The 12,982-nt window shown below is 35.1% G+C and overlaps 1 protein-coding gene across 3 annotated transcripts in view; it reads left to right on the plus strand.

Annotated features, from left to right (window-relative positions):
- SCN9A (sodium voltage-gated channel alpha subunit 9) overlaps window positions 1-12,982 on the plus strand; it is a 207,614-nt gene that overhangs the window by 156,099 nt on the left and 38,533 nt on the right. For all 3 annotated transcript variants that reach the window (XM_010365299.2, XM_010365298.2, XM_030917073.1), the window contains 2 exons: window positions 5,791-5,945; window positions 10,180-10,353. In XM_010365299.2, the coding sequence (XP_010363601.2) occupies window positions 5,791-5,945; window positions 10,180-10,353 (329 nt within the window). The remainder of the gene's footprint in view (window positions 1-5,790; window positions 5,946-10,179; window positions 10,354-12,982) is intronic.

A 12,982-nucleotide genomic window follows, 5' to 3' on the forward strand; every position in this document is an offset into this window, starting at 1 on the left:
TATATTTTGAAGTTAGAGCTGAAGCAATTTGTTGATGGATTGAACATGGGGTGCTCAAAAACTAGAAATGCATAGTTTTCACGTGAAGACTGAGAAGCATGGGCTTGTCAGAATGAAGAATCATGAACATGTTTACTTACAAGTTGGTAATTGGTCTACAAGAGCTGAACTAGAATCAATACCAATTCAGAACAATGTTTCACCTCCACAGATCTCTCTGTTACCTGAAAAGTAATAGAAAAAATTAAAGAAATTATGAAAAACAATTAAATCTGAGTAGCATGTTTTTACTGAAGACAAATGTTAAAATCATTTTGTTGTTCATTGTCTCACATTTGTTGATTCATTTCAGCTTCATAACTATCACTTTACTAATGTATTTCATTGATTGCATCTGGTTCCTCTTATTCACCTTTTCTCCTCCCTCTTAGGCCAGGTTGTTCCTTAGTTCCATGTCTTTTACTTTGTATTTAAAGACTTCAGACTCCTTCTATCTTGCCCTATTCTTTACTATCCTTGGTTCTACATCACTTGGCAACCTATATAATTATGAACATGACCATGATTCTTTGGGTCTATGTGGTTTTATATTGTGCTGCTTTTAGATTATCAAATTAGTAAATTACATAATCAGGATTAGAGAAAAATAACCTTTTTCACAAGGTCAAGAGATCGAGACCATCCTGGCTAACATGGTGAAACTCCGTCTCTACTAAAAATACAAAAATTAGCTGGGCCTAGTGGTGAGCACCTGTAGTCCCAGCTACTCAAGAGGCTGAGGCAGGAGAATCGTTTGAACCCAGGAGGCGGAGGTTGCAGTGAGCTGAGATCATGCCACTGCACTCCAGCCTGGCAAACAAGTGAGACTCCATCTCAAAAAATAATAATGATAATAATAATAATGTACTTTTCTGTTAACTTCGTAGGAGGAGCCAAATCGTCTTCCTTTCAAAATGTTTTGTATTCACCCACTTCCTATAAAATAACTAATCATTAATTCTAACTTTAGTAACACAATAACCAACTCCTTTGTGACTTTTATTTTTTCTTTCTTTGGAAAGATAATGTTAACAAATATTTGTTTTAGTTATTTTAGACGTTAAGAAATGGTGAAGAAAACTTGTTTTCACAATCAATTTTTACATTAATTATATTGATCATGCTGTTATAGTTTTTAATGAATAGTCTGTCTTTGAAATGGTCAATGGTTTCTTTTTTCTTTTCTTTTCTTTTCTTCTTTTTTTTTTTTGAGAACATTGGTTTAACATGATGAAACTCAGCATAGACTTTATGTAATGCACCATGAGAGCACATTAGTGAAACCACCCAAAAGAAATAGCATTTACTCACTGGGACCCATTAAAATGTTTGAGAGATTCCCTGTTATGTTTACATTTAGTGAACAGTCCTTTTAAAGAGAAGGTGTGATAGCATTGCTAACCAGCTTGGTTGGAAATCTCTTGGGATATACCTTTGCATGAAAACCAGACAGACGCTCCATCATTCTTGCCTCAAAATAAGAGAAAGAAACTCTCTGAGGTGTGATAAACCCTGAGGGCAATATTTATGAAACTTCATTTCAGATTGAAAGTTTACTAACTTTTCTAATTAGGATTTTTACTGTTTTTATTTCCTCAATCATAAGAACAATGTTTCCCGTCAACTTTAAGACTGACAAAAGTAAATCCCAGAGAGTAAAATCTTCTTAACCAAAGGGATAACTTTCTTATCCAATAAGTTGTACCTGAGAAAGATAGATTCTTTCTTGTATGTGATCATTGTTTTTAAGTTGAAGACAAACTCTAGAGCACTAAGTTAATATTAAAAAATTCATCTCATTTTTTCACTCTCTCTGGGATTTTTATTTGCCCGGAAAAAGATTAACTTAGAGTTAATTTTTGACCCTACCCTTCTACTCTGTTTTTATATCCTTTAATCAAATGTTCTCTCTTAACTAAATGCATTTAGATAATAATCATTTAAGTACAGGATGATAAATAATTTCAGATCTGAGATCATGTTCACTGTAATTAACATTGTATAAATGAAGCTATGTGTAGATTTTCCATCACCTTTTTTTTTTCTTTTTCATCCAATCTTTATGTAAAGTATAGAATTCACAGAGATGAAACCTTTCAAATTATGGCTAACTGCTTAGAAGATTATATAACTCTCTTTAGGGAACAAGTCTTTTAAAAATCGACTATAAATGACCTATTAAGCCAAGTAGAGGACAACGATGAGTACTGTAAGCACAGACAGCAAGCATTAGAGACTCAGTTTGAGCCTTCTGGGAACTTAGAAACTTCCAGAGAGAAAGAACAGGAACACATAAAATATGCATGATGACAAAAACACCAGCGACATTGTAGGGGGAGAGGGAAACACCTTGTTTGCTGTATTTCTATAGAGCTGGAAATTAAAGTGCTAGAAAATAACCTCATATCAACTGGATCAGTGCACTAATTAGACTTCAGAAACATGAAAAGATCCATTACAAAACATTATCTACCAGGTGCATCTTGTCAAAAGGATTCTAGTTTTGTTGTTTTAGAACATATATCTTATGATTATCTGAAGTTGTTCCTTGAAAGGCTCAATACTTGTTAATGAACTATATTGTTTTGCAGAAAAGGAAATCAATTTTTTAGAAATATCTAAATTTCAAACTTCTGAAACAGGTATCAAAAAAGTGCTGCCCATTATTGCTTTCCCACCTCCTGCCTTCATCTAAAATGAGGTTTTTCATCTAAAATTTTATGAGGAGGAATTCATTGTAGTTAGTTTTTAAAGAGTCTCTCTTTTCTTCAGAGTAATTCTAGTTGCTTTAATAAACTTGAAATTGATTTAAATTTAATTTTTCAATTTTTCAATCATTCTCTTTCTGGGCCTCTTACGTTCATAGCTCTGTTTATCACTGCTTGTAAAACTTTTTACTCTTTGGTTTCTCTTTTACTGCATCCTCTTGGTTCTTCTTGTTCATCTCTCATTTCTTCTACTTCAAAGTTTTCTCCTCTATCTGTCCTAGTGATGTATAGGTAAGTATTTTTATAAACTGGTTCTCCAAGGAAAATAAAATATGCATACTTATATCATTTGTTATAAATTATACTGATATTAAGGATATATGACACACAATTTACAAATAATAAAATATTGCAACTTTTTATTGAACATTCTGTATATCAAATTGTTTATCAAAAAATGCTTTTTCTGAATTTTGCCAAACTTTTGCATGTATAGGCAACCTATTTTTGCAGATAATAAACAAGTATAGCTTTAATATGAAGATTGCTTGGTATTTATGTTAGTCGGTGAAATAAAAACGAAATGAAGAAGCTATATGTCAGATACTCATTTATCAGTGATGTAAGCAATTATTTGCAAATCAGAAAACAGAATTTCAATAATGAGAGGTTTTTTTTTAATTGTTGTGCTATTCAGTGTAATGGCTACAAACACAATACACCTTGACTATTTATCTGGTTTATTAGCATTTCCTCCATCACCTTCTTAATTCTACTCTAGAAAATCGAGAAGCTCTCATTTGTAGTGCTTGGAGATTTTGACAGTGTAAAGATTCCCACCATCACTGATTTCAAACTACTGATGTGAAGTTGCTAAATGTGGAGTTAAGAAGAGATTCACAGTAGTTAAACAATGTGACACACTCCCACCATCCAAATACAATAGGCCAGATAGAATAGACCAGCATCCAGAAAGAAAAGTTGCACAGTAGTCCAATAGTAAAGCATATTACTACTGTCAAGAGAGAATAATCCGGAGAGAATAGACCACCGTCCAGAAAAAAGAGATGCAGGATAGCCCCACAGTATGCCATACTTCTGCCGTTCAGACAGAATAGACAAATATTGCCCAAAGAGCATAAATAATAGTAAAATACAGTAAAATAACTAGGAAGTGATATGTTTTAGTATTTATTACCTTTCTTTAAAGTAAGTTATAGAATTCTAAGTTTATATAGTCAAATATTTAATAATGGCTGCTTTTAATAACAGACTAACAGGAATTTCGGACAGTTTAACAATGAGAATTGGTACGGGCTGCTTTCAGCACACCACTGATTTCTCTTCCTTAATTTTGTTGTTTCAGAATGTTTCGGAGTTGGCCCTTTTTCCTCCTCACCCTAAATACTCTTTTTGTATGACCTCAAAAACTGTTCTGACTTCAACAGATACATGTATGCTAATTATTACTAAGTATTCCTTTCTAGACAGGCTTCTCCCCTGTTTCAGGTTCCCACCCCCATTTTAAAAATCTATAGGATATCTGTATTTAAACATTTCACAGGCCTCTCAAAATCATTACCTGCCAAATCAGCTCCTGCTCCTGTGGTTTTCAATTCACTACTGACATCCACGTGGTAGTCCTGGGCTCCTTCCTTTCTCTGACATCCAATATCCAATCAATCACCAAATCCTGCTGATTTTATATGCCAAATATGTCCTGAATCTGTTACAGTTCTAGTTCCTAACTAGCGTTGCCCTAATCTTCCCCTCCTGACAGGGATACCAGACCAGAATCCGAATGTTTTTCTGGGTATGGAACTTTCTTTACCCCTACTCCTCTCTATTCACCTCATCCAACTTATCCTCCATGTACCATGGAGACATCTATTTACATTGCAATCTGGATATCTTGTTCCCTACTGATAACCCGTTACTTACTCCTCAACCTGTATAGGATATAAACCAAACTCCTTAAGGTAAAGGCCAATGCTTTCCATAGTCTGACCAATTTCTCTAAACTCATCTCTCACCTTTGCCTCTTGTGTACGTTCTGCTTGCATCACAGTTCTAAACTGGTTTAAGTTTCTATGCATAACAATTTTTGCTGCCCTCTTGGCCTGGCATTCCACCCAAACTCTTTTTTACTGATATTTTGATTCAACCCAGGCTCCATCTCTTCTAGGAAGCCTCTACTGATCTCTCTTTCTGAAGAAATAAGCCAGGTTAGATTGACTTCTTCCATGCTATCAAAATGAACCCTATCTGTCACTTTAGTTGCCGTATCTAGTTATATTCATTTATTTCTGTGTTTATCTACCTAACCAAAACCTAACGTAAATTCCCTGAGGAAAGGAAATCATGTACAGAGGTGAACACATAGAATATACGTAACAAGGGTTTGATGGACAAATGAAGGAGTTAATGAATGAATAAACCTAACGATTTTTAAGTACAATTTGCAAATTTTTGTAGCAGTACATTTTATACATGAAATTTTAAAGCCAGATTTGTTTTTAACTTAGAATACTTGAAACAGTTTCATCTGGATCTTCTAATCAAGATGACTTTCTTTTGAACCTAATTTCAGGACTTTCCACTAATTTTCTCAATATTGTTTAGAAAGGTGTATTTCAGAGGGTTTTTATCATAGAAGAATGGAAGTATCACAGACTAGGAAAGTTTATCTGTCAGAAAAGAAGACCATAAAATTCATTTCATCTTCGTATTTTAGTTCATTCATTCATTCACACATCAAATGAAAGTGGTTTAAAGACTGTAGAGGAGACTGAAGATAAATTGGGGATTACAGAAGACACGAATACATAGTAAGCTAAAACTAACAAGTATTAAGAAAACATCATGGAAAGTTAGAAGATGAAGGAAAGCAGCATTCAAATTAAATATATCTGAAACTGGAAGTATAGGTGTTGAAATTATTTGGTTGAGGGAGTATCACAGAGAACACTTTGCATTAAATTGTGTATTAAAAATTTTATTTATTCTAAATATCAAGATTTAACATGCATGTCTTTCTTGTCAGGTTGTGTCCGGAGGTTCTCATGCTGCCAAGTTAACATAGAGTCAGGGAAAGGAAAAATCTGGTGGAACATCAGGAAAACCTGCTACAAGATTGTTGAACACAGTTGGTTTGAAAGCTTCATTGTCCTCATGATCCTGCTCAGCAGTGGTGCCCTGGTAAATGATCTGACACCTAAGTCAACATATTGATTAAGTTGATATTCTTTAAAATGAGCTAAAAGATAAAAATAACATGGCAAGTTGTTTTACCTAGAATTAATCCCTATGATTAGTGCCAATGAAAAAATTTTACTTGGGCTCAGTAAATAGTTACTGAACACTCCTACATGCCAGGCATTAACCTTGCTGCCCGGAATGCTGTTGTCCAAAGGACCACTCAGATGGCTATAACAGAAAAGAGAATTTTACTGGCAATATCAGTTTGCAAAACAGGGAGAGCGTCTCTGGCATAAACTGAAAGCACTTTATCGGTAGAACAAAGAGAGAAGGTTAGAAGTTTTATTTAAAAGAGAAAATGTTATGTATTGCTCTTTGAGAAAGTTCATTGGCCCTAGTAAGGGTTTGGGGAACTGGTAAGCTCCAATTGGCGAGCAACAGTGGTGGGCAAAATTAGTCCTAGAGTGTAGCAGGTTTCCTGAGAAGCTATAGATAAAACTAATTTCCAGTTACAACAAGCAGTTTCAACAGTCAGTGTTGCCGAGAATTACAATTCTTGGAGTAATGTTTTGTACCCTGAGAGCTTTTCCCCCTGCCTTCTTGACTCTTAGTTGACTGTTAGTTGAGTATGTCAAGAATGACCCAATTTGTATGATCAACTTTCACAATGCAAAGATAAATGAGATCTAGGTAGTATTTATTCTTAAGGAGCTAAGAGCAATGGAGAAGAGAAGAATACAAATGAGTAACTGTAGAACTTGGATGTGTTTGTAAGCAAAGTGTATATGTGATAAAGTTCTGTAGCAAGGAGGACAATCGTCTGCTTGCAATTTCAGAAATGTAAATGGTGCTTTTCAGGGTCTAGAGAGACGAATAGGAATTTTCTAGTTAAGCAAGGCAGGCTGAGGGGAACAAGTATACAATGGTAAGGAGGCACAAAACAGCATCAGACATTCAGGAAATTACAAGTTGCTGAACTGTAGCAAGTGTGGTGGGAAGAAGAATAAGTACAGGTGGTCAGGGATACTATGAGAAAAATAAATAGGGTCAGCTTGTGAAGCATCTTGTGAGTTATAAAAAGGGAAAACAGATGGTAGTTTTAGGATAAAAGTAGGACAAGTTTCTCGTTCTTGTACACATACAAGCAGCTTCCATGGGAGTTGAAAGAGATCTGGTAGAATTACAAGCTTCCTGAACCTTTATCTTAATTGTCATTTTTCCTGCTGGCGTGGACAGAGATGAGCCATTAGAAGCCATTAGGAGCCCAGACCCAGCTAGATATGCCACTGGAAGTTTCATTACACTAAAAATAGAATACTCAAGAACTTTGTAACTTGCCACAAAGACAGTCTTCATGAATTTGGAATTTGATTTTACTGTACGTATAGGCTAACAGGTTGACCTGTTACTGTTTCATGGATGCTGGCACAAGATATGAGGTGCTTGGGTCAGAGATAAAGGACTTTTTTACTTATGTGTGGAAAGTAGCATGAGTTTCAACATGTTTCTGTTGGTTCCCCCTCCACCCAAGTCTCATGGGGGCATTATATGAGCCTGAATGAGTGTGTACACATATAGTGGATTGATGTTACAGCTGAGGAACACTGAGCTTAGGGAACACGTCTTTTTATACCAAGCAACATAAGTAACCCTGCTCTTTGTGCCAGAGACCCTACCTCATGTCTCAAGGTTGCTCACTGCAAGCACAACCCTGAGGAATGTCCTAGGTAAGGAGCTGGCATTCTTGGCACACTCCCTAACAACCTGCAGGGACCCACTGTGGCTTTCCTCTCCTAACAAGTCTCAACTCTCAGAAACAGAAAATGTGATCAGAAAAGCTCTGTTGTCCTTATCTGGAGTCGTCCAAGTGGAAATCTTGATACTGTCTACCATACAATGTATTCCTAATAACTAAGGAAGTTTATCCCATGCTGACTCACATATGTGACTGAGAATTTCAGAGAGGAGATTACAAAAAAAAAAAAAAAAAAAAAAAAAATTAAAGAGAAGTTTTGAGTAATTCCTTGTTCAAAATGTCTAAAACAGAGGACAACATTTGGGGAGTGCATTCTCAAAACTTTATTTTAAGTAAATCATATGAGGAAGAAAAGGGAAAGATATTTCAAGAAGCTGGTGTTTGTACTTAGAGAGGTTGCCAATTAAACTAGATTTTTTTAAAAGTATAGCAAACCCCCATGACACGTGTTTACCTATGTAACAAACCTTCACATGTACCCTCAAACCTAAAACAAAAATTAAAAAGAAGTAATAACTCTCATTTAGTTTATATTTATTGTGTTTCAGAACCTCCTTTTAAATTTTCTCATTTAATTTTCAAACAACCCTGCAAGATTATGGTATTTTGCTTATTTTACCAATGATGAAGCTGGGTACAGTTTTAAAAGTTGCTTAATGTCCCAAAGCCAGCAAATGACAGAGCTATCACTGAATTGATGTCTAAAGTCAAAGTCACCATATCTTTTCACTGTGTCATGGCTCCTCAGAAAGAAGAGTATACACAAAATAGAAATAAATGAGTGGTAACTGAATTTAGTAACAGTAAAGCGTAAGTCCTAAATCAGATAGCGCTCACATAAGGCCATTCTTGCCTCCTTGTTCCTACATCCACAAAATTCGTTCTGGAAGCTAGAACCCCTGTGGGCTGAATTCTAATTCCTGCTCTGGGACCAGTCAGACAGAGGTTCTCATTATCAAGACTTCCTGTGGCTCTGCTCTGACCTTGTACACCAGTTCTAGAAACAGGCTTCCTTTTCCTTGTGACTAAGCCCCTTCCTTGTCTTTGTATTTAAAGGACTGAGTCATTGCCATAGTTTCTGTTTAGATGGCTTGCCTGATTCCTCCAGAACTTGGGGGTGGAGTGGCAGGGAGGAAAATCCTGAGGGATAGAAGCCTCCCTCTGCACTTCAATTCCACTGAATTTCAGAACCTCTGCCAACTGCTGGGACCTTCTTTTTGCATCTTAGTAGGTCTGTTCAGTCTTTCTGCCCCAACTTGTCTCTTTTCTTCATATTGATACCAACAGTTTCCCAAAACTGCTAAGGATAATTTTAGAGTGTTGATAGCGGAACTTAGAATAAGAAGAATCTGAATGGCACAAGTTCGTTACTATAGACAGTTAATAAATATGATATTATCCACGAAGGATACAGGTCCTTCACTTTCATTTTATCCAACAGGGTTAATGGTGTTTCAATCAGAAAGAGAAAATTCTAACACTTTAGACCTGTTGAGATCAGCATCATTTTCAGTGTCTCAATTTTTTTGAGATGGAGTCTCACTCCGTCACCCAGGCTGGAGTGCAGTGGCGTGATCTTGGCTCACTGCAACAATGAGCCCAATTTTTAAGTCCATTCAGATTCTTTGTCAAGGGACATGTGGCTGAAGTCTAAAGTCAAAGTCACCCTATCTTTTCATTGTGTTGTGGCTCCTCAGAAAGAAGAGCATACACAAAGTAGAAGTAAATGAGTGATAACCAAAATTAGTAACAGTAAAGCGTAAGCCCTAAATCAGATAGAGCTCACCTAATGTCACATAATATTGTTGTGTGTCACTTACTAAAGTTTCTTGAAAAGCATAGGAAGTACCGCATTCATGGAGAGAATCGAACAGTAATTTTTAGAGCTGAAGCCTTGAAGGATAATGTATGGATAGACTGTCAAAGGAAAAAGCACGCTCTGTGTTCTATAGGCCTATTAAGCTACTGCAGTCATTCATTTAGCAAACCTTTCCTTTCGTGCTGCTGTTATTAACATGGTGCTAGGCACTGGGATGCACAAGCATTTGAGAGCTAAGAGAGGCTCCACATTCTACTGGTGGGGAAAAAGGGGAGTGTAGGTTGTAAAAAGTTTATAACAGGGGCTGGCCATGGGATCATGTCTTAAATTGTTAGAACTTATCCAATTTTAATGGAGAAAGAGGAGGAATCAGATGGAGGTGGAAATGATCAGGTGTCAGAGATCATGAGTCTTTTTGTGGATTACAAGTAATTTCATTCTTTTGCACTTTCTCTTGACCTCTGATGACCAGCAGCAGCACTGGTGAGAAGGCTAGAACTAAGTGTTATGTGGTCACTGTAAACATGAAAAAATGTCAGCTGGCCCATGTCAATATTATGTTTCAGTGTTCTTAGCATTAGAATTGTATTTTTCCTGTTTTTGTATGAATCATAAAGCTTAAGTTGTGCATGACTGAAACTTGAATATTATTTCCACAGGCTTTTGAAGATATATATATTGAAAGGAAAAAGACCATTAAGATTATCCTGGAGTATGCAGACAAGATCTTCACTTACATCTTCATTCTGGAAATGCTTCTAAAGTGGATAGCATATGGTTATAAAACATACTTCACCAATGCCTGGTGTTGGCTGGATTTCCTAATTGTTGATGTAGGTACTTTTGAGTACATTTCAAAAGAAGATTTATTCTTACTGAGTGTTGTGAAAAAACCTTCACCAGTGTTGTATATTATTATATTTTAATTTTGTTAAGCTTCATATACTTTCAGGCTATAGGTTTATTCTTTTAGAAATATTAGTACAGCCAGTGGAAATATATCTGTGAGGAATATTAGAATAGAAATCATTCAACAAATATAAATTATTTCTGTGACATTCTAACATTTATAACGGAGTTTTTTACATTTTCTGCAAAGGAGATGTGATTTTTAAAATATATATATATGATTTGAATGTCATTCCTGTTAAGAATAAAACAAAATTTAGAAGTAGGAGGTGATAAGAGAAAAGGGCAGAGACACAGATTAAAGAGAGGAAATGACGATTATTCACAATATAAAATTGGAAGATAAGAGAGGATGAGGGGTATATCGAGTTGGCTGATATGTGAGCTAAAATTTTTCTAATTTAAGTAAAGTTAAACTTTGTATTTTTTAAAGTTAACTTCGTATTTGGGGAGGGAGAAGGCATGAAATTTTAAAATATCTATCTCAGACCCAATTATAGGAAAAACCAAAATGAGACACAATTGTCTCTATCTCAAATACGCAACTTGCCCTTCATCTCCAGAATGGCAGTGGGGCAGAGGAGTAGGCATTATTATTAATGTAATAATTTTACATAATAAATTCAAAGAACTGTTGAATACTTGCGTGATGGAAAATACATAATAATTCTTTAGTTTACATATTATTTTAACAAAGCAGAAATATTTTTACAGGCTTCTGACTGAGATAGGGAATAAATCTTAAAACAGTCGGTGAGATCAAGGAATCTCAAATAGAAACTGATGGTACAACACCCATTATTATCATTTCATTGAATATACTCTAATTATTTTATATTTTAATAATATAATTCAATAATATATATGACATATTTCATATTATTTAAAATGGCTTTCTTACATTATTTTATAACCTCAATCTCCCAGCCTTATTTTTCTCAGAATGATATGTTCTTTATCTTTTACTAATTCTTCTAGATATTCAGAAACCTAACCTTTGTGTTTAGGGAAGAAACATCCTGTAATCAGTCGCACTTTTTAGAGATTTGTTTCCATATAGTGCCTGTCATAATTAGAGGTCAACACGCAAGTTTTTATATGCCAATAAGTGCTTTAAAATTCAACCAAGGTTTTGCATTATTGAGCTTTTAAGAAAAGTTGAGTTCATAGAGCATCATACGTGGATTAGAAAATCACAAGTAAGCATGATCATAAATAGTAAAATCTGACTGCAGAATGTTACCAAATTAGTCATATTTACTCAAAAGTTCAGTTTCTCAACTGTTATTTAAAGCTTCATAAACTTTTGGCTTCTGGCCAGGCACGGTGGCTCACGCCTGTAATCCCAGCACTTTGGGAGGCTGAGGCGGGTGGATCACCTGAGATCAGGAGTTTGAGATCAGCCTGGCCAAAATGGTGAAACCCTGTCACTACTAAAAAATACAAAAAATTAGCGGGACATGGTGGCAGATGCCTGTAATCCCAGCTACTCGGGAGGATAAGGCAGGAGAATTGCTTGAACCCGCTAGGCAGAGGTTTACAGTGAGCCGAGATCGCGCCACTGCACTCCAGCTTGGGCGACAGGGTGAGACTCCATCTCAAAATAATAATGATAATAACTTTTGTTTTCTTAATCACACAACATATTAAATATTAAAAACAATAACTTGTTTTCTATAATATGTAGGTTATGTGAAAATATTTTTTAACATAGTTATATATTACACCTCATATGTATTATCTTGGGTTTCCTCTGTGCGAACTCTAACTTTTGATATAGTAACGATTTCTTGTTTTTTCTTCAACTAACCATTCATGTGTCAAGTTATCTAGTTACTGCCTAGAAAATGACAAATGATAAAATGGATATTTTTGTAATTTAGTAATTTTAAAGAAAGGCTGCCCCAAATAAGAAGAAATTATAGAAGGAATGTAGGTTTTCTTTTCTCTTAAACTAAATATGATGGAGTCTCTCTCTTAAAAAATTATACAATATTTTAGATATTTTTAAATCTTTAAAATATTATCACAAATATACTCATTTTCATCATTCAGTGTAAGAAATAAAGGTTTACAAGTAAAATTGAACTTATTTTAAATTAAGAGATATGGCTGTTTAATAATGGAAATTGTTTTATATTTGAAAATTTAAAGTGATAATTCTCAATGAGTATAACATCTTGTTCAGGGATATATGTGCAGAAATCACGGAGATAAACAACTCCAATTTGAAATATTATTTAATATTTTGGAAACAAACAAATATAATGCAAAGTACAGAGAGTCAAGCTCCACATAACCTTCTTGCTGATATAGATGCAAATTTCGGGATGCAGATTTGGCAGAGTGGCTGACTTTTTTTTTTTCTTAAAAGTATAGTAACTTATCTACAGCAGTTGTTCTTGAAGCATGGTCTCAAAACTGAAAACGTTGGCACATGTAGGTGAGAACTCATAAGAGGTGAGTTCCTCCAAGACCTACTGAATCAGAAACTCTGGGGTTGGATGCGGCAAATCGTTGTAACAAGTCCAACAGACGATTCTGTTATATATT

Source organism: Rhinopithecus roxellana, chromosome 14 (genome assembly GCF_007565055.1).
Source record: "Rhinopithecus roxellana isolate Shanxi Qingling chromosome 14, ASM756505v1, whole genome shotgun sequence".
In the NCBI taxonomy this organism is placed as follows: Eukaryota; Metazoa; Chordata; class Mammalia; order Primates; family Cercopithecidae; genus Rhinopithecus; species Rhinopithecus roxellana.